At 38.5% G+C, this 27,496-nt stretch overlaps 1 protein-coding gene across 1 annotated transcript in view; it reads right to left on the reverse strand.

Annotated features, from left to right (window-relative positions):
• Positions 1-5,581: 5,581 nt before the first annotated feature.
• LOC311289005 (thyrotropin-releasing hormone-degrading ectoenzyme-like) overlaps positions 5,582-27,496 on the reverse strand; it is a 127,900-nt gene continuing 105,985 nt past the window's right edge. Inside the window, exons 13-19 of the mRNA XM_084406748.1 lie at positions 25,527-25,674; positions 23,604-23,701; positions 23,269-23,376; positions 17,283-17,450; positions 8,674-8,814; positions 8,347-8,428; positions 5,582-7,365 (exon numbers count right to left, since the gene is read on the reverse strand). Of these exons, the coding sequence (XP_084262874.1) occupies positions 7,222-7,365; positions 8,347-8,428; positions 8,674-8,814; positions 17,283-17,450; positions 23,269-23,376; positions 23,604-23,701; positions 25,527-25,674 (889 nt within the window). The 3' untranslated portion in view covers positions 5,582-7,221. The remainder of the gene's footprint in view (positions 7,366-8,346; positions 8,429-8,673; positions 8,815-17,282; positions 17,451-23,268; positions 23,377-23,603; positions 23,702-25,526; positions 25,675-27,496) is intronic.

Consider the following 27,496-nt stretch of genomic DNA (forward strand, 5'->3'; position numbering starts at 1 on the left):
TTTCCAAATGGAAGAGAGGAGAGACAATATTAGCCATTGTCCTTGGCCATGATGCCACATTAGAGCCCAGAGCGAACCAAATGGCTGGTAAAACATCTTTACTTTGCAAAACGACTAATGTGTTTTCATTTTGTTGGCTTTGTGTTCATATCTGGGGTGGGAAAAAAAGGCCTCTAGTAACCTGTAGGATTGAATTCATGTTGACTGGGACACATTTTGCCATTGGGATGACTGGGGAAAAGTGCCACAATCGACCTGAATTCACCACTAAATATAAAACACATTTCATTTTGATGGACAGAGGGAGCAGACAGGTACACTGTAAAAAAAAGTAAAAAAAAGTAAGTTATACTTTTAAAATACACCATTAACATATTTAATTGTTTTATAAAGGTACTGTTAACATAGTTAAAATATATTTGAAATAAATGTACTATATAAAAAAATATGTGAGCAATACATAAATATGATTTGTATATATTATATTTTAAATAATTTATAAGTGTATTTAAAAATGCATTAAAGATGGGTTCAATTGTACTAAAAGGGGTAACAAAATAAAAAAAATTAAAGCTGAAATAGTATGTTAAAAGCATATTTTAGTTCATCTTCAGTGTGTCTAAAAATAGCACAGTTGAGTACACTAAAATGTTAAGTTTATCTTAAGAAGTACTAAAGAAAAACTTTTAGTATATTAAGTACAAAATTAGTGTGCGAAAATGGAGCACTTTAAGTACATTATGGAAGTGTACTTTAATAAAATGTATTTTAGTGCACTTTTTTAACCTAGGAATACATTAGAAGTATAATTTGTATATATTTATTATATATTATTATTACATTTTAAATAATTTATTATTGTATTTAAAATGCATTAAAGATGGTTTCAGTTTTACTAAAAGTGGTAACAAAATAAAAAAAATGTAAAAGCTGAAATAGTATATTAAAAATACACTTTAGTTCATCTTCAGTGTGTCTCAAAATAGCACAGTTGAGTACACTAATATGATCTTAAGTTTATCTTAAGAAGTACTAAAGATAAGCTTTTAGTATATTAAGTACAAAATAAGTGCGCGAAAATAGAGCACTTTAAGTACATTATGGAAGTACATTATGGAAGTGTACTAAGTGCACTTAAGTAAAATACGTCTTTGATGTCCCCAGAGAGTGTATTGTGAAGGTTTAGCTCAAAATACCCCACAGATATTTTTATAAAGCATGTTAAAGTTGTCACTTTTTGAGGGTGAGCAAAAACGCACAGTTTTTGTCTGTTCCTTTAAATGCAAATGAGCTGCTGCTCCCGGCACAGAGGGCGGAGCTTCAAGAGCTCGTGTCCTTTAACCTCACACAGACATGCACTGAAAAACCAGAGTCAGAAAGATGGAGAGACTCAAGAATAAGTGACAACATGTAGACAACATTTCTGAATGGTTAGTTGGTGAATTTATGTAGGTTAAGTGTAGTTATCTTCTAGTCATTAATTAGCATATTCTGTCTTGATAATCTATAAATCGTGTTCCGGGGCGGGGTTTATGTAAATTTTAGGGTTCATGATATCACTAACCCAGGAGGAGGAAAGTCATGTAGTCCCTACCAGCCGTTTGTTGTCCTAAAAAGCGATTTCTTTAAAATAAAATATCTCCCGTGTCCAACGTAGACTGTGTCGTGTCGAGCAGCTCGCATCCGTTAGATCACTCGCACTCTCTCACTTCCAAAGAACCAGTGAAGACTGCGAGAAAGCGAAGTATACTGACACCTGCTGAAGTATTCTGGTAATAGTGAGGGATGTATTTTGTGCAATTTCTCCCGTTCTGCCTCTCTCTTTCAATTTTATCTTTGACCCGGTGCCAAACTTTAGTCATCCTTAAAAGAAATACATAATTTCACAACCCTTTGAAAGCGTAAGGGTGAGGTTTATATAGCGTTAAAATTGCCTTGAATGGATGTTCTGGAATTTTTGTCATGGTCCTTGATGTTCAGCCTTATGGATCAGAACAAATTTTCCAGTCACACTTGTGCTGCTGGACTGCAGTTTGCTTCTGGTTTCAGCTTCAGTGTTCACTTCTTTCCTGTAGTATCTTAATAAATAAAGTGGTTCTAATTTGCACTTTATTACACATACTGTCATAGACATCAATTGTCTAAACATGGGACAATATTTGAAAGGTAGTGACCCAGAAGGTGAATGTGATTTCAAGTTTTTCAAGTACATGGATCAACATCTTTATTGATCCTGGAACAACATTCCAATCAACCAATCAGATTTGAGGGACAAACTTTAAATCAAGTTTAGGTATCAGTGTTATCACCTTCTACATCAGTGTTATTCACCTGTCATGTCCCTGTGATTTAAGGGATAATTTAGGGGTAGGCTTAGGTTTAGGGGTGATGATATGGTTTCTGACAGAAATGTTGTTCCAGGATCAACAAAATTTGTAGATTTTATTTATGATTTTTTTTAAACAAATCTCTTATGTTCACCAAGGCTGCATATATTTGATCAACAATACACATAAAATATTATTAAAACTTAAAATAACTATTTTAATATAAAATGTATTTTATTCCTGTGATGCAACGCCGAATTTTCAGCATCATTACTTCAGTCTTCAGTGTCACATGATCCTTCAGAAATCATTCTAATATGCTGATTTGATGCTCAGGGAACATTTATTATTAATATCAGTTTTGAAAACAGTTTAATTTTTGTGGAAAGCATGACACGTGAAGGAAAGAAAAAAGCTGCTTGAATATGTAGGTTACTTTTACAGGTGTGTGTTGTTCATTTCACACTTCTGTTACGTGAGAAACCACTCTGGACAACTGATAAATTGCAACTCTGTTGACTGTTGTGAGGCGCAAGATTATTTTCAGCTGTGAGCAGCTAATGAAGCTATTTCTCACTGTGACATTTTTAGTGACATTTTTATTGTGAAAAATGTTTTATTTACAGATTACAGTCTCAGGTGCATATTATGCCTGTTTTGAGGAGGTTTAAGTCAAGGATCGATCGTGTCCACTGCTGTTCATCTATCTAGTAAAGGAGGTCATTCAAGCCTATGGACAGCAGCCACAAGATCGAAACGTGAACATGTGACCTGGAGGCAAAGATGAATGAAGGAGGACAGATAGGACTTATCAGCACTTCATGATGGAAAGGTATAGGAAAAAGTACTCATGTTTTCAAGTAATTCACTGTCCAGCTTTGCAGACACTGTGAAGGATTGATCAAATCAGCCAATGACTGTAGATTTTCCTTTCAGACAGAACCACTATACATTCCTTTTTTCATCAGTTCTGCTGATTTTTCAGAGCATAACTATAACTTGTCTTTTTGGAACTGCCATTATGATAAGTTGGAGATATTTTTTTATAGTTCAATAAATTTGTTCCTTGAGCGCTCTACAAAGTTGACTGATAAAGTGAACGCCTCAACCTGTAAAGAGCAGACGGCGGCAGAATTACTTTAGCTTGTACAGTGCGCAATACAGCTATTTTATTCAGTTTACTTTCAACTTTTTTTATGACATTTGTGACTTTTTTCATATATTACATTGACTTTGGAGTAACAGTCAGTGCGGAGTCTGAATAATGCCGAACACTTCATCTTACTGTGTTGACACCTGTGGCTTCAGGGCTCAAGCTTCATTTATATATGCTTGAAACATTTCAAACCTGCAACGTCTGACTTGTTTGAAAAATCTGACACCAGATCATGGGAATGGTTATGACAGGTTTATTCAAGGCACTGCTAATTGGAAATGAATAGTAAGGTAGAAAAGGCACTGATAGCTTATTTCTTTTTCTTTCTTTTTTTTCTTTTTTTTTTTTAGCTCTTCAACTGCAACGCATACAAAAGAAATAAACAGACACAAATTAACTTTAGGATATTAAAGGGTTAGTTCACCCAAAAATGAAAATTCTGTCAGTAATTACTCACCCTCATGTTGTTCCAACCCCGTAAGACCTTCGTTCATCTTCGGAACACAAATTAAGATATTTTTGATTAAATCTGAGAGCTGGATCACTCCTCCATAGGCTTCTAAGACACTATAACTTGCTGGCCCAGAAAATGTATTAAAGACATCGTTAATATAGTCCAAGTGACTACAGTGGCTCAATCTTAAGTATATCAAGCGACGAGAATACTTTTTGTGCGCAAAAAACAACAAAAATAACGACTTTATTCCACTATTCATTTCCTTCTCTCTGGGCCTCGAGTTAGTTCATGTAGTGTTTTAGCGCAGCGCGTCTGTGTTGCACGTCACACGCATCACACACATGACCAGCGTCGGCCAATAGTGAGCCTACGTGGTGACGTGTAACACAGACGCGCTGCGCTAAAACACTACGTGAACCAACTCAAGGCCCAGAGAGAAGGAAATGAATAGTGGAATAAAGTCGTTATTTTTGTTGTTTTTTGCGCACAAAAAGTATTCTCGTCGCTTGATATACTTAAGATTGAGCCACTGTAGTCACTTGGACTATATTAACGATCTCTTCAATAACTTTTCTGGGCCAGCAAGTTTCAGTCCCTTAGAAGCCTATGGAGGAGTGAGCCAGTGCTCAGATTTAATCAAAAATATCTTAATTTGTGTTCCGAAGATGAACAAAGGTCTTACGGGGTTGGAACAACATGAGGGTGAGTAATTACTGACAAAATTTTCATTTTTGGGTGAACTAACCCTTTAAGGTCAACATATCTGCGACTTTGATAGTAATGTTTCTACCCAAGAATATAACAAATCTATATCGGGGTCGTTTATCTGTTTAAAGCGCATGAGAAAAGTTATAAGAATTGAAATCTTTGCATTCATTAAAACAACTAAACAAAACAAACAACAAAAACAATCTAATGAACATTTTAATTAATGACTCTAAAAATGTCAAGTGGTGTAACCACATATTGCCGATTTGTTTTTTTCTTTTGCGTTTTTCGCATACAGATGACAATTTTGTCAAAATGATCCCCGTTCAAATGAAAGTGACGAACGCTGTATTATTCACGGAAGATGTCACTTTGTAAAGAAAAAAATGCGCCTTTAGACTGAACACGTAACACATATGGGCATGACGTCACCGTTTTCACAGATTCACATTTTTGTAGTTTACACAGAGACGATAAAGGTACTGTTTTCAAATAAGCTTTCAAAAGGTTGTGATTTCCGTTTTCTGCGTTATTTTTCCATAAAATTTTCCATTTTTAGTTGAAAACGGTGTAGTGTAAACAGCCCCTCAGTTTGTCGGTCATTGTGTATAATATACAAAGCTGTTACATTAGTGTTTAACTTTACCTTGTGGATTATTGTGACATCTTGGTTTACCTTATTTGTTTTGTAAATAAACCTGCTCCATCTCATTGTTTATAAGTGAATTGAAAAAAAATTACACCTTATGTATACATGGTATATATCATTATTTGAGGTTATACCATTTAATTTGAAAATCTGAACAAACATGTACTGCAGTGATTTGGCAGATAAAAGGTTTTCTAAATATGAATACTTTTTTTTTTTTTTTCTTAAATAAAAATAAAAAGAATTATCATGGTAAAACATTTTACAATAATTGCAGTCATTCACTGGTTACACCACCCTGACATGTTTTATTTTAATATTCACAAAAAAAAAAAAAAAACTTGATTTTTTTAACTTGAAATTATCCTAATAGTTCAGTATTCTGCTCATTGTCTGTATGAATTGCATCAATACACTTTGGATTAACTTAAAGGGATAGTTCATCCAAAAATTTAAATGGTCATAATTTACACAACTGTGCTTGTTGATGTGCGAAAACCAGTGAGGTTGTTCTTGCAAATCAAGTAAACATGATTGAGCGTCCATGTTTACCATATTTGATGAATGTATGTGCATTGATCAAAGTTTATATGTGAATAAAAGCTTACAATATGTCTATCATATAATGCGATCGTGTCTCTTCAGAAGAAGAAGAAGAAACTGCTCGATTCATATGAATGATTTTTTTGCAATGTCTCTTTGTACTATGGTTGTGTGAGACAAAAATCATGAGACTATTTAAAATATCTTCATCTGTATACTGAAGATTAAAGTTTTATGAGTTTGGAATGCCATGAGAGTAAGTAAATGATGACAGAATTTCTGGATGAACAATCCCTTTAATTCCAGAATACAAAAGAGCGCCACATCTTTGACCCATATGTAATTTAACTTTGTATAACTATATACAGATGAACATACATACATACATGTATATGCATATTCTTCAAGTTATATAATCATCTTGTGTCAACATTTTAGAATCTCCACTGTATAAACTCAACTTCAATCCACTACTGACCACAGAAACCAAATATAGGCACCTTTAAGAATTCCTTAATTAGCACTGACCCTTAATCAGACAAGCCCGTGTTTGTCCAAGATAAATGATGGATCCGCGAGCGAGCTGCAGTTATCTTTATTTGACTGTTTTAATGAAGGTAGATATGGCCTCATTTGATATTGTAAAAAATGTAAGTCAATAAAATGGTGTGATTGTGCAAGAAAAGCAAAGAGCAGCTTTTTGCTGAAATTTCTACTTTAAAAAGAGTCTTTGTTCCATCTGAGAACAGCAGCAGTCTTTGGGGAGAGAATGTAGTGAGTGTAGACATAGTCATTTTAAGGCCCTTTTCTTTCTTTTGTAGGTTATAAACACACAAGCGCCGCTCCTGAAACTGCCTGAAATTTTCAAACTGCCAAGATTGTTTCACGAATAACTCGTATTTCACATTATGAATAAAACTGGACGAAAGTAGATATCACACATTTGCCTCTTCAACTCAAATCACGTTAAAAACTTTTCCCCCCCAGCCTGATCCATCCAATGCACATGCTCGTTCTAGAGTAAAAAGAAGCCCAGCTGGCTCTTTTCAAAATAAAAGTGGAACTTCCAGTCTTTCTGTTACCATATTCAGTGTTGCAATTTCTTCCATTTATTTTCTACAAGTTGTCCATCTCCTCCCCCTTTTACTGTCTCTTCTATTGGTGTAGTAAGTGTGTTTGGCCAGCAGGGCGGCACTGTTGTTCTCTGGGAACTTGTCTTGGACAGTCATTGCCTTGTTGTTTCAAAAGAGAAATAAAAGTTGCTGCTTCTCAGAGTCCATAAAAAATATTTTTAATATCACGTTGGTGTCCCCACGTCACTGGCCACGACATGTCTGATAGACGTTTCATGCTAATAGATCGCTCCATGCTTAATGTTGTGTTAACCGTCAGGAGCTTTTCGCAGCCATCGGTAAAACTGCTGCTGGAACAGGATGTGCCACTTTACATTAGCTTGAACGATCTCAACGGCTCGAGCGAACGCAGGTGCCGACTCTCCACCGCTGGTCAGGATGAACTCTTTCAGCTGAGGAGAAGATAAACAGTTTTCATTAACATGATAATCGTATTGTGTCTGATGGATCAGATATAGAGAGTTTTGTGAGTAAGTGGCACCTTCATCTCTGATAGTTAAACAGCGTCCGAATATACGACGCATTTACATGCAAATGCCTGACATGCAATTTAGCAGATAACAGTGATGTTTATGATAATGAGGAGTGGGAATGGATTTGAAGTAAACAGAATTATCTGTGTTGTTTTTGTGGAAGAGAAAGACACTTGGGTGTCTGTAAAAAAAAAAGCCTCTAACATCAATTACAAACATGAAAATCTCATTAAAAATCTCCATTTACCAAATAACACGTTACGAAAACGATTCCCAGGTCCTGAGGTCATGAGATCGACATGAACGAACATGCGCTGGGATTCAGTATTTAACCCGCTACTTTGGTCTTGAATAATTTCAAAATTGCTGTTCGTTGAAAAGAAACAAAACAATCAATTGAAACCTACAGCGTTCAAAGTATCACTGATCTAATGGTGAATCTGTGGATGAAGTGCTCTGACAGCAGCTGATTGTCAATGACAGTATGCTAATGCTCTGTTTAAGAAAACACTGAGGGGGTTCGTATTATCGCTGTGTGAATGATAAAATGTGGAAGGCGCAGTCAGCTGGATGAGAAAGTGCTGCGCTGCAGTGAGAAGCATCAGCAGTATGTGTCCTCTGGGACTGAAGCTGAATGAATTTGAATAAGTGAATATACGTTCCATTTCCTGTAATATGGTTAAGCAGTTACATTGAGGAAATAACCCAACGAAACAGACCAGAGCACATTTCTGCAGGCTTCAAAGTTTACTTTTACTCATTTTCTCCATCTCAAGAATTTTGCTGACCAACGTTTCTTGTAAGTATTAATGTTCCACGAAGATTGGTCAATAGTTCATTAGTGCTTTAGATTGAATGGAGGTGTATAAGACTCAGGATGGTGTATAAATCCAGACTCACCTCATTCAACTCGGCCTCAGTGTTGAGAAACTCCGTCACGCCGCTGATTAATTTTGAGTTCATAAATAAAGCTTCTCCATACCTGCGAATGAGAGACATGGAGTTCAAGCTCTGTCATTAAAAACACTGGAGCACCATTTTAATGAGCTCAGTAGCAAACAAACACCAGCTGATATTTCCCATAATGCTCTCTGGTCCTCCAACCACAAACAAGAAATAACATTCCCTAGTAAATATCTTATGAGCGTGCGAATGTAAAATTCATTTCAGGGACTGAGAGGAAGGTTAAAGTCACTGATAAACAGAGATGAATGAAGCTACATTCACCTGGAATTCAATATGTCCCACTTCTCACGGAAATATCTCCATGCTAAATGTCTTCCCAGCGGATTGCGGCCCACGTGTATGATGACATCGATCACGTCCTGATCCGGCACCAGGTCAGAGGTGAGGGACAGATTCAGGAGCCTGTGGACAACACAATAAATGAGAGTTTCCTTAGTTAGTTATCATATTTGTGATCTTGACTAATTGTGCTATTCGTAATCAATTTTGCTATCATTTCTATGCTAGTTTTAAGCTCGGGTAAATCTGAGATACAAAACACATTATTCTTCCCCGTTTTCATTAAAGACAGCCACTGACAGGCCTGGCGAAACACAATTATTCAAATATGTTCTCAATACTGTGAGTCAACATCTTCAAAAAGTAATTAACCTGAGAAGCCCAAATCAAATGCGGATAGACCCATTCGATTCAAATTGGTGTAAAATGTCAAGTAGATGAAAAAGGAAGAAATAGGAAATGAGGTGTTACACATAAAGACGCTTCCACGGTGCACAAGTTTTCAATTTGCAATAACAAGTGGGGTAATTGCTTCATGTGGTTTGGTCTCTTATTTCAGTTCAACTGCTCTTTTGGGCTTTTGACTTTCTTTCGTCGTCGAGTCATTTGTGGCACCTTTTCACAAACACCCTGGAGATTATCGCCACGGTGACAAACACATCTGTGTGCGGACGGCAGCTTCACAGCTCGCAAACGTGACATTCTGCTTCCTCTGTGGACAAGTGTGAACGCTTTCAGAAGAGTTTCTTTGCTGTGCTAATTCTACAATCACTTTTTTAAGTTCAGATCAGCATGTTTATTTTAGCATACTACTGTCTTGACTCTTGAGTATACACAGTATGTACACTGTGCACAGCATGTACGTTTTCTATATGTGAAGGATACCTACATTTACCGAAATACAGTATACAACCAGAGCACAGAGTACTGTATCCCACAATGCAATGAGCTTGAACTGACCATCCATTCCTAGTGTTTATACATCTTTGTTGATCCTGGAACAACATTCCAAGCAACCAATCAGATTTGAGGGACAAGTTTACAGTTTATGTCAAGTTCAGGCTTACAACCAGGGTTACATGTAGGTGCTTCTACGTCAGTGTTATTCACCTGTCATTTCCCTCTGATTTTAGGGATAACTTATGCGTAGGGTTAGGTTTAGGGGTGAGGACATGGTTAGGATTTAATTTTCAAACAGGAATGTTGTTCCAGGATCAACTGAATATGTTGACCCAGGAACAAGCCTAACTCTGCAAAATCAGGACGTGCCATAATTTACAATATTTTACATTATGTAAAAAAAAAAAAAAAACTTGTATACTGTAGACAGTTCACAGTATTCAGTAAGCAGTACGCTACGTTATTTTCATTCAGTCTCTAAGGCTGCACAACATCTCTAGTTTAGCAGTCAGAGCAGAGGTGAGATCAGCAAACACCCGCACACACACACACACACACACAAATTCCAGTAGCGGAGAGAAATTGTATTCAGCCCACTAGATCACAACACACGTCATCCAAAAAAACTAATATTGGAGGAGGGGGATACAATTTACTTCATGCCATAGAAATCAATACTAAACACAGAGTCCATACACCCCATCCTTCAGACTCAGTGATTGAAGCACGTTTACTAGCTCACTCCAAACACAGGCCAGTTTTCTCTGCGGTAGATTAAATATCACAAACACACACATTCTCACACACAGCTCATCTGGGACGGGGGGCTTTGCTTGTGCATGCTGTGTGAAATTTAAGTGCGTCTAAAATCAGTGAACTGCTGCTAGAGGTCCTGTCGTTTAAGTCCAACACTAGAGCAAAGGTGGCCGTCCGAATGCTGCAGTAGTCATGAAATATTTTACCTTGACTGTTCCAAGCTGGTGGAATGACCTGCCTATCTCAACCCCAGCTGCTGAGTCTTCAGCCATCTTCAAGAATCTACTAAAGACGCATCTCTTTCGCCAACATTTGACCCAATAATACTTACTATTCTATATCTATTATATAAAAAAAATCATTGCTATGTGTGCTGCGCTGTTCTAGCTGAAACTGGTCACGACATTTACATTGTTGCCCTATTGTTGATTAGACTGCTTCTATTGCTCTCTTCATTTGTAAGTTGCTTTGGATAAAAGCGTCTGCTAAATGATTAAATGTAAATGTAAATGTAAATATTTCAGCCCTGAGGGACTCTGAGTTTATAAAACGGAAGGTTTTTGACGCTTCCTTATTGTACTTCATTTACTTCTGAAGTTTAATACATAAATAGATCTTCATTATGTGGCACTAAAACAAATGTTATTAATGAAAGATATTTGAAGCACATAAAGCAACACTAGATCATCTCTAGGCGACAATGAATGAGGCATTCCCATCACATTGAACAGAGATGCCAAACACCTTTATTTCTTGGAAATTCATTAAATGGAAGAAAAAAAGAAGTGTAGAGCTCTAGATATCAACAGTTAAAAATTCCATTCCAGGTTCTTCACACATCATGCATACACCATGCATTGTAGCAATAGGTGCCAGTTTCTAATTAGCATGTGAGTGTTGCTACAGATTTTTCATCACTACCGCTGCTCTCACCCCACGTCATTGTTGTGTGGTGGGGAAAAAGGTTTCTTGGCATTTGTATGCACATTTCTCAAAAAAGTTAAGCTAGTCTACTCTTCCAACATGTGTTTTAGAATATGGTTAGCCACATTAGATCCAAACTACCAGCCAAGATGGTTTGGCAGCTCTAACCAGGTTGACCTTTGCCTCACTGACTGCTGGTCCAGCTGACCAACCACCTAAACAAGGTTGAACCAGCTAATGGTCATAATGTATCTGTTTTAGTTACCTAGAAAAAAAAAATATAGGTGATTTTGCCAGTTAGGATGTGTTCCTGGGTCCTGGAACAGGATTTACAATTAAAAAAAGAAAAAGAAAAAACAATAGTCCTAACCAAATTTAACCCTTACCAATAACCATTGTTGGTGTCAAGCCAACCTAATGTAAGCCAGGAACAAGAGCAGAGGATGGTCAAGCTCGAGACTGAGTCCACATGCTCCTGAGTCCATGAAAAGACCATATTTTTATTGGTCCAAATCCAAGGCCAAACATTGATTCAGGAGCATGTAGACTCAGCCTTGACTCAGACCTCTTCTGGTCTTGACTCAAACTCAACCCTCTTCTGGTCTCACTCTTGATTCAACTTGACCCGGACTTCAATAAGCTGGTCTCTACAACACTGCCAATAACTACCACTAAATCAGAAGGAAGGGATCATTATATTTAAAGCTTCAGTGTCAACCCTAAGTACTCAGGGGGTGGACAATGAAACAATGAAACAGAAACCTGGTTTTAGACCACAATAATCCTGTTGTGGCCAATACATAAATTCATTTTGAGAATGACAGATACAAGTCAAGTGGTAAGAGGGATTTTGAGCTATCCCTCTTTCAGAACAGTGGCCAGTTCAATATGTGCTGCTGGTGGACAAGTTTCCTGACTTGCTTATCCAAAATACCCCAAAGTGGCTCAATAATATTCAGATCTGGTGACTGTGCAGGCCATGGGAGATCTTCAACTCCACTTTCATGTTCATCAGACCATTCTGTCACAAGTCTTGCTGTGTGTATTTGTGCATCATCATGCTGATACACGGCCCCACCTTCAGGGTGCAATGTTGGAAGCATTGGGTGCAATGGTTTGGTAGACCTTGGCAGTGACGCACCAATCTAGCACAAGTAGTGGGCCTAGGGAATGCCATGATATTGCAGCCCAAACTATCTCTGATCCAGCCTGTGCTTTACTCTGGGCATGTAACAGTCTGGGTGTTAAGATTTTTGGGGGAATCTCTACATCTTAACTCACTCAGATGTGGGAAAGACAGTGAAGGTGGACATTATATTTCAATATTCATCTTTCAAATTTTCCACAGGCCAAGATTTCCACCGCTGGCACCACTGAAACTAACGTTTGGTATTGGCACGAGTGACCAAAGGTTTGGCTATAGCAGCCCAACCATAATACCACCACAATATTTACCCTGTAGGAACTGAGAGACAGAGATGATTCATTCAAACAGATACAAGTCAAGTGGTAAGAGGGATTTTGAGCTATTCCTCTTGCAGAACAGTGGCAAGTTTAATATGTGATGCTGGTGGACACCAATTATCAATTTATCAACAATAAAGGACCATAATTAAAGGGTTAGTTCACCCAAAAATGAAAATTCTGTCAGTAATTACTCACCCTCATGTTGTTCCAACCCCGTAAGACCTTCGTTCATCTTCGGAACACAAATTAAGATATTTTTGATTAAATCTTAAAGTTGTCTAACTCCTCCATAGGCTTCTAAGGAACCAAAACTTGCTGGCCCAAAAAATGTATTAAAGACATCGTTAATATAGTCCAAGTGACTCCAGTGGCTCAATCTTAAGTTTATAAAGCGACGAGAATACTTTTTGTGCGCAAAAACAAACAAAAATAACGACTTTATTCCACTTTTCATTTCCTTCTCTCTGGGCCTCGGGTCTTTTTGCGTAGTGTTTAAGCGTAGCGCGTCTGTGTTGCACGTCACCACGTATCACACATGACAAGCGTCGGCCAATAGTGAGCCTACGTGGTGACGTGTAACACAGACGCGCTGCGCAAAAACACTGCGCGAACCAACTAGAGGTCCAGAGAGAAGGAAATAAATAGTGGAATAAAGTCGTTATTTTTGTTTGTTTTTGCGCACAAAAAGTATTCTCGTTGCTTTATAAACTTAAGATTGAGCCACTGGAGTCACTCGGACTATATTAACGATGTCTTTAATACATTTTCTGGGCCAGCAAGTTTCGGTTCCTTAGAAGCCTATGGAGGAGTTAGACAACTCTAAGATTTAATCAAAAATATCTTAATTTGTGTTCCGAAGATGAACGAAGGTCTTACGGGGTTGGAACAACATGAGGGTGAGTAATTACTGACAGAATTTTCATTTTTGGGTGAACTAACCCTTTAAAGTGGGCGCCATCCAGTCTGAGCTAACTAACTCCACAGCTTTAAAACAATGAACATTTGAAGGATTATGGTCCCAACTCACTGAAGATGTCTAGTTTAGAGATGGCACATCTTGACTCTGACAAGACAGAGATGCAAAACAGACCTTCTTCGTTTTAAAGACCTCTGAGTGACCTCTTAAAAACAGGATTGAAATCCCCCCCAAAAAACACAAAAAAACACATGGGCTGTTTTTGCATTTAAAGTGCATCAGATCATTCCAAAACAATGCTAGACGGACTTATAATCAAAAATTGTTCAACTGTATAATTCTACATCATATCTACAACCTATATATGTGACTATTATGCTTAGATCACACATAAGTCATGCAATTGTTATAACTATTGAATGGTTGATTGAAAATGTATCTTGCTTGGTATCAGCGTAAATGTCTGCTCATAACTCAAAAGATGGCATGAATGAAATCTGTGTAAAATGTATTGTATTCTTATTATAGAAATCGTGTTTAAATTGTACCAGAAGGTAGAGCGGGAAAGTAAAGACACCATGTGACTAATCAGATAACGTAATTCATGTGAGAGGAGGATAAAAAGTCACACCACGAGCTAAAGATGAGGTATAATTGGTCAGAACTCCTCTGGGAGGCTGGACAGACACCTCAGGTTAAAATCTCAGGACACGAACAAAGCGTCAGACAGATTTGGGAGATGAAAATGGGTCAAGAACGAACAGCTTCATGCAAGCCATCTTACTACTCTCATCTCATCTCATTTACTTTTCTTTCTTTTACTTGGTTTCTTCTCTTTCCGTTTAGAGTCTTGTGTTTCAAGTTAAATTTTGCCGCTTTGCTCAAACTTCAAACTTCTGCCATGAGAAAGACTCCATTTATCCAATCACCCGCAAACACACCAACATGATTGGCCTCCCAAGACGTCACTCCAGACACGAAAGACCTCCAGCGAATCAACGAACCGGGGAAACTATGCAGCGAACCATGCCTTCCGGATCCACATTCAGACACAAACAACAAACTCAAGCAATGCCTCTAGATTCTAGCTGAACTAGTGCATTGATATAAAATTGAATAACCCCTCCTAAGAAACGATAGAAGGGTTAAATTAATGACTGATGATTCGTTCAGGTCAGGTTTTACAAAGGGCATATATTGCTATAATCAATAAATTCTCGTTTGTATTCAAAGAGAAGTGTTCTTGTGTTATGTGCTTATGAATTTAATGTCTTAAACTGCTGATCTTTAGCCTAGAAATCTAGACGCACCCTAGAGGCAGTACATTTTATTTTGCAGCCAGGGTGGTCGAGCAACTCTACGTTGGCTTTCGAGCTGGAAAAACCAAACTCTAGTCAGGCCAATCACATCGTGTATAGAGTTGGCGGGCAGGCTTAACATAATGACGACAGAGTTGCGACGGTTCCCTGCTACTTGAAAACAAAGAATGGCTGCTGCTGCTGGCGAACATTCGGTCTTTCGAATCGGTCTTTCGAATCGGCTTTGCCCGTGACTCTGGAGGACTTGGAGTTTAGCTTTTCTTTGAGAAAAGAATAAAGAACGGCACTTAAGTCATTCTTAAAAAAGGAAGATGTGTTCGGAGTTTTGCCGACCAGATACGGCAAAAGTTTAATCTATCAACTAGCTCCGCTGGTGGGAAAACACTCTGGTTGGTTGTAGCGCTATCCAATTGCGTGCAGAGGGAATTTGAAAGACAACAGTTCATCCCGCCCCTCGGATTGAGACCTGCCAATGGTGTGTTCCCAGACCCAACATCTTGATGTGGGTCTGGCTTGCCAGGCTAGCTGATCTTGTTACCTTGCTAATAAATAGTGTTTTCACTATAATTCACTTTAATTTGGATTTTAATATCCGCTATAGAGTTGATAGTTATGGACCGTTTAACTGAGCGCTGGACGACTAATTTGTTTGGCAATAAAATAAGGGATACTTTCAAAATTCCTTATAATTAATAATTCCCTTATAGAGCTAAACTGACCTGTTTCCCTTACAACCCCAACTCCCTGAAGAAAAGTTTTGGTAGAAACAGGAGAGTTGAGGTGCACATTTGATTCTGCATTAAGTTGGGCAGCTATTTATTTATGATTTATGATGATTTCGGGAATCTGGATCAGAACCCGAACATCCTATTCAGACAGCTTCCTCTTGCACTACTCAGTTACTCCTGTTGGATGTGGTTTGTTCTTCGTGGTGGTATGCCAGCATTACCCTTGATACTGTGGCTCTCAACACACCACAAAGACTTGCTGTCCTGGTCACAGATGTGCCAGCGAGATGCGCACTAACAATTTGTCCTCTCTTGAACTCTGAAATATCTCCCATTATGTTGTGTGAATTGCAATATTTTATGTACAGCTGTGCTTTTGCTCTGCTAATTCCTACTTCACACTCTGCTCTTGCTGATGGATTGTAAAATCAGAGAAGATTGGCCACCAGGCTACACATATACAGGCATAAAAAACCTCCAACACTATATTGGCCAGTGATTCAGTTTCATTGTCCAATCCCTGTATCTCTAAAATCTAAACCGAACCCTACAATCATGTTGGTTGAAAGGAATGTTGATCCAGAAACACATACAATACTACTTGATAAGTGACCATCAGAAGCACGTGGCCTTCAAGAGTTTGTATTGTAGGAGAATGCTGGAGGTTCCTGCAGAGGATTTTGTATTCATGGTTCAGCTGCCTGACTTTTAGATGTTGTATCTAGGTGTACTGTGTATGACACCCGAGTCATGGATCACTGAGAGCTTGTAAAACTCATTGATTTTACCTTCAAAGAATGCAATTACCACAAAAAAAAAAAAAAAAAAAAAAGGTTCCTTGCTGAATTTAATGTGATGAATAGTATTATAACATAATGATGCCTGGATGTAGAGCACAAAAATATGTGCTTCCTCTAGCAAGGAAAACCACCTCTCAACCGACTCACACAGAAGATTCCCACAGGAATTAGTCTGTATAGTGCTGAACACAAACTGCAGAGAGGGGTCAGGGAGGGTCTCTTTATATGGGCAATTTTCTTTCTCTCATAGCATCTATAAAACAACGACCAAATGCAACTGAATAAATGGAGATGTCAAACCCACAGTGAATCCCAAGAGAACAGCTTCAAAATATGTGTGGGCTGTGAGATCCTCGTCTGGGCTGGACAGGGTGTAATCCGTCACCGTCCTCATCCAACTATTGAGTCGGGAGAGGATTTAAGGCGCCATGGAGACTTGTGGGAAAAGCCCCTACGGCAGCCATTGTTTTTACAGCCCTGACAGAGGAGTGAGTGCAGCTCTGCTGGTGTGAGCGACATGATGTGGTGGAAGGGATTGAATCGGATTACTTCATGAGGTACAGCAGACTACAGTCAGAGGAGTGTCGTACATCCTCCAGAGACTTACAGATACTTCTTGCTATCAATAGAATGGCAATTTGGAAGATTTGTTTTAGATGCTAAACCTTCCCGCTAAGACTGATTGAGCAATGTGTTATGCTCCGGTAACTTGTTATTTGCTCCAGTAATTTCTTTGTCTCATCATGTTATTGTCAATGAGTTGGTAAGAGTGTCGATTGACCTGTTGAGCAAGAAGACGTTGCCACTGCAGGTCAAGGCCTCCAGAAGAACCTTCTTCTCAGAAATGGCTGTAGAAGAATGAAACTTCATCCAGATAAACTCCCACACGTCCTCATCCATCAGAGACACGCCTGTGCAGTACACAATGTCCCGCACATTAGGTGGAATCCTGTGGGACAGAAGATTGAAATATCTGTTTTCTGACATTCATGGTTGGATATTTTGAGGTAAACATTCAAAGCTAGTAAATGCTAAAGTTAGCATATAAATACAATTAACATTTACAACTGTATTGATGGAGCCAAAAATATAGATTTACTATTTTATTTCACATAAATACAAATATTGACTTGAGTGAAAAATGGTGATACATTGATTAGCATATATGCACACTGAATGCTGCAGGTGATTAGCATTCCTCACTGAGACAAAGGTTACTCATTAAACATTTACTGAGGGTTATTTTAGATTCACACGCCATTATATCACATTGTGTTCACACCTAATTCTTGTTTAAATTTCCCTGAAGAGTTTTTTTTTTTTTTTCTCACAGCAGAAGTTTCAGAAATTCCTCAGGGTTGTTCAAAGATAACAAGTCACAAGTCAACGTTTCACCTCCAGAAGAGTCAATGAAAAACAGTGTGAGTGTATTTCTTGCATGTTTTATTTTTTATGCTTGTGTGAAAAGTGTAGCTTTGTTTGTCTGTTTCTATCTATTGTCTAAATGTCAATTGTTCAAGCGGCATTCTGCTGTCTGCAGTCATTTTGAATCACTTTGAACATTGTCACAGCAATATATATATACAGTATATATATATATATATATATATATATATATATATATATATATATATATATATACGCTCACCTAAAGGATTATTAGGAACACCATACTAATACTGTGTTTGACCCCCTTTCGCCTTCAGAACTGCCTTAATTCTACGTGGCATTGATTCAACAAGGTGCTGAAAGCATTCTTTAGAAATGTTGGCCCATATTGATAGGATAGCATCTTGCAGTTGATGGAGATTTGTGGGATGCACATCCAGGGCACGAAGCTCCCGTTCCACCACATCCCAAAGATGCTCTATTGGGTTGAGATCTGGTGACTGTGGGGGCCATTTTAGTACAGTGAACTCATTGTCATGTTCAAGAAACCAATTTGAAATGATTCAAGCTTTGTGACATGGTGCATTATCCTGCTGGAAGTAGCCATCAGAGGATGGGTACATGGTGGTCATAAAGGGATGGACATGGTCAGAAACAATGCTCAGGTAGGCCGTGGCATTTAAACGATGCCCAATTGGCACTAAGGGGCCTAAAGAGTGCCAAGAAAACATCCCCCACACCATTACACCACCACCACCAGCCTGCACAGTGGTAACAAGGCATGATGGATCCATGTTCTCATTCTGTTTACGCCAAATTCTGACTCTACCATCTGAATGTCTCAACAGAAATCGAGACTCATCAGACCAGGCAACATTTTTCCAGTCTTCAACTGTCCAATTTTGGTGAGCTTGTGCAAATTGTAGCCTCTTTTTCCTATTTGTAGTGGAGATGAGTGGTACCCGGCGGGGTCTTCTGCCGTTGTAGCCCATCCGCCTCAAGGTTGTGCGTGTTGTGGCTTCACAAATGCTTTGCTGCATACCTCGGTTGTAACGAGTGGTTATTTCAGTCAAAGTTGCTCTTCTATCAGCTTGAATCAGTCGGCCCATTCTCCTCTGACCTCTAGCATCAACAACGCATTTTCGCCCACAGGACTGCCGCATAGTGGATGTTTTTCCCTTTTCACACCATTCTTTGTAAACCCTAGAAATGGTTGTGCATGAAAATCCCAGTAACTGAGCAGATTGTGAAATACTCAGACCGGCCCGTCTGGCACCAACAACCATGCCATGCTCAAAATTGCTTAAATCACCTTTCTTTCCCATTCTGACATTCAGTTTTGAGTTCAGGAGATTGTCTTGACCAGGACCACACCCCTAAATGCATTGAAACAACTGCCATGTGATTGGTTGATTAGATAATTGCATTAATGAGAAATTGAACAGGTGTTCCTAATAATCCTTTAGGTGAGTGTATATATATATATATATATATTTCTTACATGGCTTGGTTGAATTCCAATGTAGAATGCGGTCTGTTATTTCTTGATAACAGACTGCTGCTGAGTATAACACACCGTTGCCATGAAAAACAGAGCGTTGCTATGGACGCAGGATTCTAACCGTAGAGACGGAACGGACTATTTTCTTTAGCGGAAGCAATACAATCGTTTTTAAATCAATAAACTCCTTTTTAAATCAATATTTTTTGTCAAAGTATTGATTTATTTGGTAGGTATCCATGTAATAAGCAGGATAATGTAGAGCGAGGCAGTTGTTATAGCGAATACAACCCCTTCAGGCTGATTCAAGACCCCTCCGCTTCGTGTCGGGGTCCTGATCAGCCTGTCGGGGTTGCATTCGCTATAACAACCGCCTCGCTCTACATTATCCCTTACATATATATATATATATATATATATATATATATATATATATAAAACCAAGCATATTTTTCAAAATCTTTTTTTGAAATCACAATTAAAGTCATGGAAATTTGACCCGAATCATCACTGCAGGCCGCCCAAAGTGAGTCACAATCCAATATATTTATAATCAAGAGATATACAGGTTATAAGTATGACCTCTGAATGGGCCCATAATATCATCTGGTTATATATCTCAGAAAAGAATAACAGTCTACAGTAGAAGAACTCAGAAAGAAAAGTCTTTCAGGCTGTGAGACGATGCATGTAATATTCGTACAGAAAGAAGAAATAATATTAAACCTCTGGAGGAGCTGTGGCGATACAGTGACTGAACTTTTGATTTGCTCAAACAAAGCGCAATAAAGACCTGCTGATTCTGGATGAGCCGTCGGAGCCTCTGGGAGTTTTCAATGTAGCAATACAGAGAACGGCACATTCAGTAAGATATAAAATCATGTCACATCCAATTGGAGCGTATAGACTGAAATTTCCGCACCTGTGAAGGTGATGTCTTGTTTATGACTGCCACTGACAGGAAGTCTAAGCGAATTCAGAAACGCAGTTAAACAATAATATTTGTGCCGCTCCGTTAGCTGCCATTATATCTGGAAAATTCATGAATTTTTATAACGTATTTTCAGAATAAAAATGGGAGAGAACACAAGCCATAAATCTTGTTTTTACTTCTGATAATTATAACATGAATATAATGGTTTGACTTGGTCTAATATTTGGCTGTGTGGAGATAACACATCTATAATAAAAGGCGGTTATGAAATTCTGTGAAGATTCTATGTCCGTGAGATGATTTTGTTTTTAAAACAATGTACAATATGTGAGCCTTTATTATTTCAGACAAAGACTAACATTGCACTAAAAACAGTTTACTTAGTCTGTGGTATCTTGTTTTTAATCAATAAAGCACATGAGGAGGTTTTGTCAGAGTTTGGCTTTGGCTTCGCAGTGATCTGAAGCCTTTCTTTGCAGCTCATAAACTCTGCTGGGTCATTCCTGTGACATTATCATCACCTAAACCATAAAAAGACATAAAGGTCAACGCATTCCTCTTTTATGTGCTGCTTATCCCTGAATATCAAACTGAACAGATTCTTTTTATTATCCCAGCAGGACTAGAGGTCATTTTTGAAGAAAGGACAATGAAGGACACATCTGGCAGATCACAGAGTCACAGTTTGAAAAACAATTAAGAACAGTTAAGCAAAAGTAGTCGAAATTATAATAGTATCAAAAGTATGCTAAAACTAATAACATAAAACAGTCGAGAAGAAAGGCAGCAACTCTAGCAGATGCATTTCAGAAATAATTTCTTTTCATCTGTTGACTTGACAGTCGTACATGAGAAACTAAAGCATTTTAGGTGCCTTTCATGAACTCTAACTCTCTGTCAGAGAATTAAACTAAGCTGTCCACATGATGATACGTCTATCAGGAGGGATTGTTCAGTACAGAGACTTCCTGTCAGTTCAGACACGATCAGAAACCTCACACTAGACTCCACGGGGTAATAATTACAGAGCCACTGCCAGAGCAATTGAGCCGTTTCAGGGCAAAAGAGTGGAAAATCTTTGACTGAGCAGGTCAAACACTGGCTGAATACAACTGTGTGTGTATTTCACATGTTGAAAGCAAGAATATAGGCAAAAAAAGCTCTTAAACAGAGCAATCTGCTGCTATCAGAGAAGCTCGTGTCATGTAAGAGACCTCAACAAGTCATTAAAAGTACATTATGTGAAGCCAATGTCAATATGTGACACATTATATGTGTAATAAAGCATCCGTGTGTGTATTTTAGGTCTATCTGTCAATTTAAAGGCACAGTTGTGAAGTCAGCAAGCAAATATCCAATGTATTTGAGGTTGCTAATGTGTGATGAACTGTGTGTGTGGTCTTTCATGTGTTTGTAGGCGTGCGGCCAACTGTTTGGCTCAAGGACAAAAAATGTTTTCCTAAAAACTGGGCAAACACAATATCTTGTGCATGGTAAAACCATTTCTTCAGACACACAAACACAATCCTGTTTGTTCTCCATTATGGTCATTAGTGCCAGCCGGAGGGCTGGTGTGTTTGACAGTGTGATACTGCATACATGCATGTGAACATTGCTGTGGGCAGCAGGGAAAACAAATCAGACTGTGTGTTTCCATGGACACTTGGAATAAAGCTCCTACTGTATGAATGTTGGCAGGGCTGAACATACTTAATCGCCAACCATTGTTTGTTGGTTTGTTTTTACAATATTTGTATGATTTTAGCAATAAAATGGTAGTAATTATAACAAATCTGCTGTGAATGCATATCATTATCAACACCTGGTCATATGAAATAATCAATAATCATGATAGTTATTACAGTGCTTTAATTTCTAACAATCCTTATATATTTGCATTTTAACATTGTTTTGAGTTATTGGGCCCTATTTTAACGATCTGAAAAGCAAGTGTCAAAGCGCGAAACGCAAGTAACTTTGTGGGCGGGTCTTGGGCGCTGTTGCTATTATACCGGCGGGATAAATGACTCTTGCGCCCGACGCAAATCTAAAATGGGTTGGTCTGAAGTAGCTTCATTACTCATAGGTGTGGTTTGGGCGTAACGTGAAATAAACCAATCAGAGCGACATCTCACATCTCAGAGCAGGCACGCTTGTTCTATAGCGGATTCCTATTATAACGGCGGATTTGCCAGGCGCACGCCAGCAGCGGTTCACAGCCGAGGAGACCGACGTTCTCGCCAGGGCCGTAAAACACAGAGAAGTGACATTGGCGATGGAGAAACCCACCCAAATTAGCTTCGGTTAAACAGGCGTATGATAATTTGGGTAAATGTGTAAGCTAGATGTATGCTTTTATAAAAAACTGTCTATCTATCTATCTATCTATCTATCTATCTATCTATCTATCTATCTATCTATCTATCTATCGTAATAATGTATGATTTGCAAAAATGAAAACTGCTGCTTCTGTGTAGATGAGAGTTGTGCACACGCTACATTGATTATGGCCAAGCATGCGCCCTTAAAATAGCATATGAATAACATGCGCAACGCGCCACTGACTTTAGACTAGGTTTTTTCTGGTCAGTGGCGGAATTGTTTTCTAAACCTGCAAAATAGCATGAGGGAACGTTTGCACCGGAACACGCCTCCTCTTTGCGCTGAACCGCCCCGGGGAGCGCAAGTGTATTTCTTAGTTAACCGACGTGCGTCTGTGGAGGGAAAAGTCCGCTGTGCGCGGGTGCAAAATAGGAATGATACATGCGTCGGTGTACAAAGTCAATTGCGCTGGGTGCAAGATAGGGCCCATTGAGTGAGTTGTTAAGTTAAGTGAGCAATGAGATGTTTGAATGGTTTAGACCATGAATAAGCCCAATAGCTGATTTGAAGATTGATTCTTTATACAGGAGTGAGGAGAAGCCACTCTGTAAATTTGCTCACCTGTTCTTGTTGCTGGAAATCCAGTCTGAAATGAGAGTCACAGCTTGGCGGTGACAGTGTTTGCTTCCAAAACTGCAGGCCAGCATGATCACCTCTCTCTGCAACTCTCTGAGGAGGAAAGAGGGAAGGATACCAGCAGGGAAGAACAGCAGCAGGAAGTTAAAGATGGAGGAAAGGGAAAAATAAAAAGTTAAATACATGTCTACTGAGGTCATTCCCATCTCTGAGGTGGAAAATATCTGACTTACACTTTGCAATTCGGTGTCCTTACTTAGACTACATATAAGTTTATAACTGTAATACATAATTCAAGAAAGATGAAACTCAAGACTCACTCGGCCTGATAAGCCGCCTGCATGAAGGAGCCGTCAGGGGAAGTGCTTGGCCAGCCCAGCTTGTGATACTTTGGTTCCACCTGTCTTAGAACATAGTCCTGATGAACAAAACAAAAAGTAAAGCAAAGGAAATAATTAAAGCAAAACAATACAACAAAAATCAAACCAAGAAATATAATAAAACACAAGTTAAGCAAAATCCAAACAGTGGGTCAGTGGTTGCCATGTTGAGACCAGGATTTAAATTTCCTTTGAAATAACAGTATGTCGTACTCATATTTGTACTTTGTAAATGTATAAAACTCACTCCCGAATACATCCAGACCATTTATGAAAACTAAGCAGCAAAAAATGGGTCATTCAGAAATGTTTAAGATTTTATGAACTAGCTTTCAGCTTTAAAACATATTCGAATATTTACATAAATAACTGTCTGGCCAAATAATTGTACAACATTTGACTAACAGAAGCTGCTGAGTCCTCGTTAAAAGAGAACGAGAGAGAATGTTGATTCAAACTGAATATATTGTGTTGTTTTGTAATGTTTATACAGTTCATACACGGTGTGTGTGTGTGTGTGTGTGTGTGTGTGTATGAGGGAAATATAACAGCAGGTGATGTCATGGCTAATTTAGCATGACTGCTCTCCTTCATGCCCTCTTACTGAGACGAGTGAATGATCACAATTAGACCCTGCTATGCTGCAATTCAATTCTTAACACACACACACTTACACGGATAAAAGCACATACAGTAAAACACTGGGACAGCGGTAGAGGACATTGTTTTCCATAATGTGGTGAACCGTACAAATGATCAGGTGTGTTTGTCAAGCTGTAACTACAAACATTGAGTGATGTGTTATAGTTTTGCCAAAAGAGTAATCTCAGTTTGACAATTAGTGACGCAGCACGCACGCACACGCGCACACACACACACACACACACACACACACACACACACAGGTTTGGACTGACGGATGTGACACCTGGTCACATGATTTGAAGGCACCCGATTAATTTGCTCCAGCTGTTTCCTGTCTTGCATTACATGCTAAACATCTGCTCTGTCTCACAGTAAACACAATAAATGAGAGTTACAGAGAGAAGACACTATTAAATTCATAAAACAATCATTGCAGACACAAAAGGGTCGTCCATTACAGAGGAGGGGCAGAAATGACTCATGCGCACTGAGGGATTGTGGGTAGGCGTGTGAATGCTACTCTGAATAACAAAGTGATAAATTTATATGAAAGCAAGAGGACAAGTAAGACAGAAGAAACAGAGAGACTGTCTCACTCTGTCATCATGATGTTCAGAATGAAATACTAGCATACTGCACATTATACACTGCATATTATTTATAAAAACAGAATTTTTTTTATATATATAGTGCTTATTCTGTAAAATTTTATATTTCTCATTCTGATCAAATAACGTATCTAGAAGAAGCAGATAAAAATGACAGTTGATATTGTGCAGGTTTCATTCGTCACACGGGAAATGGAAGATTGAGTCAAGTGCACTGCATTGTGGGAAACAGTATTTCACACAGTGCCCTCATTATATACTTGCAGAAGCTCATCTGGGAATTCCACACACATGCACTCTATTGCACACTATTCACAACATGCATATGGTTTACTGAAGAATAGGATGATATGGTAGTACGTTATTCTCAACATATAGCCATTAAAACACAACCTATGGTGGAAATCTCACTGTTTTTCACACCAGTTTCTAAAACAGGCATTGTGCCTGAAACATTGTGGACTGTTGTGGAATAATGATCAGAGGAAGTCTTAAGTTCGATCTGTCGAGTCATCTGAGACTTGCTGCTAGATATCAGCTGTGTCTTTCCTATTGCACTAGTCAAGGTTAAAATCCAACACACACCAAACTGATGTGAGATCAGACTCACGCTGAACAGGCTGTGGTCTTCAGTGCGGTCCAGGAGTTTGTCCAGCTGGTAAAGAGCTCGACTAGCAGCGTGCCAGGGCAGAAACTCGCTCTCCTGAGACAAATATGAGATCATCTGCAGGGGGACGTTTTGGGGCAAATACCCCGCTCTAGAGAGGAGAAAGAGAGTAGGAGGATAAGACACTAGCAACACATTTAAAGAATATTTCCCCTTTGGTAGGCACATCGTTAACATTTGATTACAAACAGTTCATTTTGTTCATCATCATTCGTTTAGAATACCTGCCAGGCATTGTGCTCTGCGTGGGGAGTCATAATGTGCTGTAAGAAACAAAAAAAAAACAGCTTCTCCTGTTCGGCTACAGTCGTGTTCAATTTGCATAAATCCATAAAACATAAGATCTTTTCGAAAAACACAGACATGAGCATTAACAGCACATATCCACCATCATTTAGAAGAGCACATCAAATCCCAGATGTATTTCAGCAGGACCTTGGGCTCTAGTCAAATGAGACTGTGTTTCTAGGCCACACACCGGTGCTTCTCCATTTATTTTTGTTTCACGTTATCTGCTGACTTTCCCTTCAGTCTTTTTAGAAACTCCCACAACTTTCCCATGAGAGCGGAAACAAAGAAAAGTGTCCGATATCCTTAGAGCAAAAACACTAGAGAGACAAGACTTCACAAATCTGCTACAAGTCAGAACGCTTTAGCAACCACGTAATGTTTTGGAAACCCAAGCATCACAGCAAGGAGTTTTACACAAGCGAGCACCTCTCAGAAAAAGTAGAATCTAGTTGAGATCATATTTATATTCCAGCTTAAAGCCCTTACTCTGACTCATAATGGCAGAAATTAATCTTCATTTCTCATAATTTCATGCAGGGCACATAAGCGCTCCGAATCAGAGGTCAGGCGAAAAAGGAAGTGATCAGACTCGGAAACGGTCTCATTAAATTCCAGAGGACAGATTCACCCAACACACATTTAATTGGGACATTAATCACAGTTACTCACAGACACCCACTGTTAACCAAGGAGTTTTTTAAGATTTCCAGACAAACTGATTTGCAATAACATAAGCAGGAGACAATTGAGGATGTAAAGAATTAGAAACTATTTCAACATCTCCATTGCGAAGTAGCAAATGAAGTTAGGATATCAAGAAAAAGGTAAATTAATCCTGTTTAACTGCGAATTATTTTAGCTCAAAGTGTTTAATGAGGTTTGTGACTAATTTAGATCAGGAATCGTCTTCTTCCTTTGAACAGTCTGTTATAGATTACAGAAGGAAAGAGAGTCATCAGAATGTATATTAGTGTAATATATTTTGCTCAGTGATGTTCAAAAACATCCAAAATATTCATAAAACGAATTTTTTAAAGTCAGGAATAATTGACATTCAGTGCAAAACCAAAGCTGAGTAGCTGTTAACCTCAGGCATGAATTAATTTTTAATTATTAAACAGTTATGAGTAACAAAATTTAGTTTTTACCGCGATTAACATATGTGCTTATCTCAAAACATTTTCAAGTTTTGATGTGTAGAATGACTTCCATACACCTTTGATTGTATCCAAGCTGTCGTTAACCAGTATCAAGCATTAAACTGTGGTCTAATGAGCGATAATTGTATTAATTTAAACAATTAATCAGTCTATAATGATTCCAATGCACTTGAAACACTCATCGGCTGTCTGTTATTCTTTCACACTGATTACATGGAAGTATTCAATGCATATTGTCAGGATTGATGTGCACACAAGACATGAAGGTTGCGGTTTTGACACTGAGTCAAGAGCTTTTCAGTCTTTACATCAATTACATTGTTTGTGCAGTCATTATTTTGAGCTTCCAAATCTGAGAGAGAGAGAGAGAGAGAGAGAGAGAGAGAGAGAGAGAGAGAGAGAGAGAGAGAGAGAGAGAGAGAGAGAGAGAGAGAGAGAGAGAGAGAGAGAGAGAGAGAGAGA

The sequence above is a fragment of the Rutilus rutilus genome, assembly GCF_951802725.1.
Source record: "Rutilus rutilus genome assembly, chromosome: 4".
Classification (NCBI taxonomy): Eukaryota; Metazoa; Chordata; class Actinopteri; order Cypriniformes; family Leuciscidae; genus Rutilus; species Rutilus rutilus.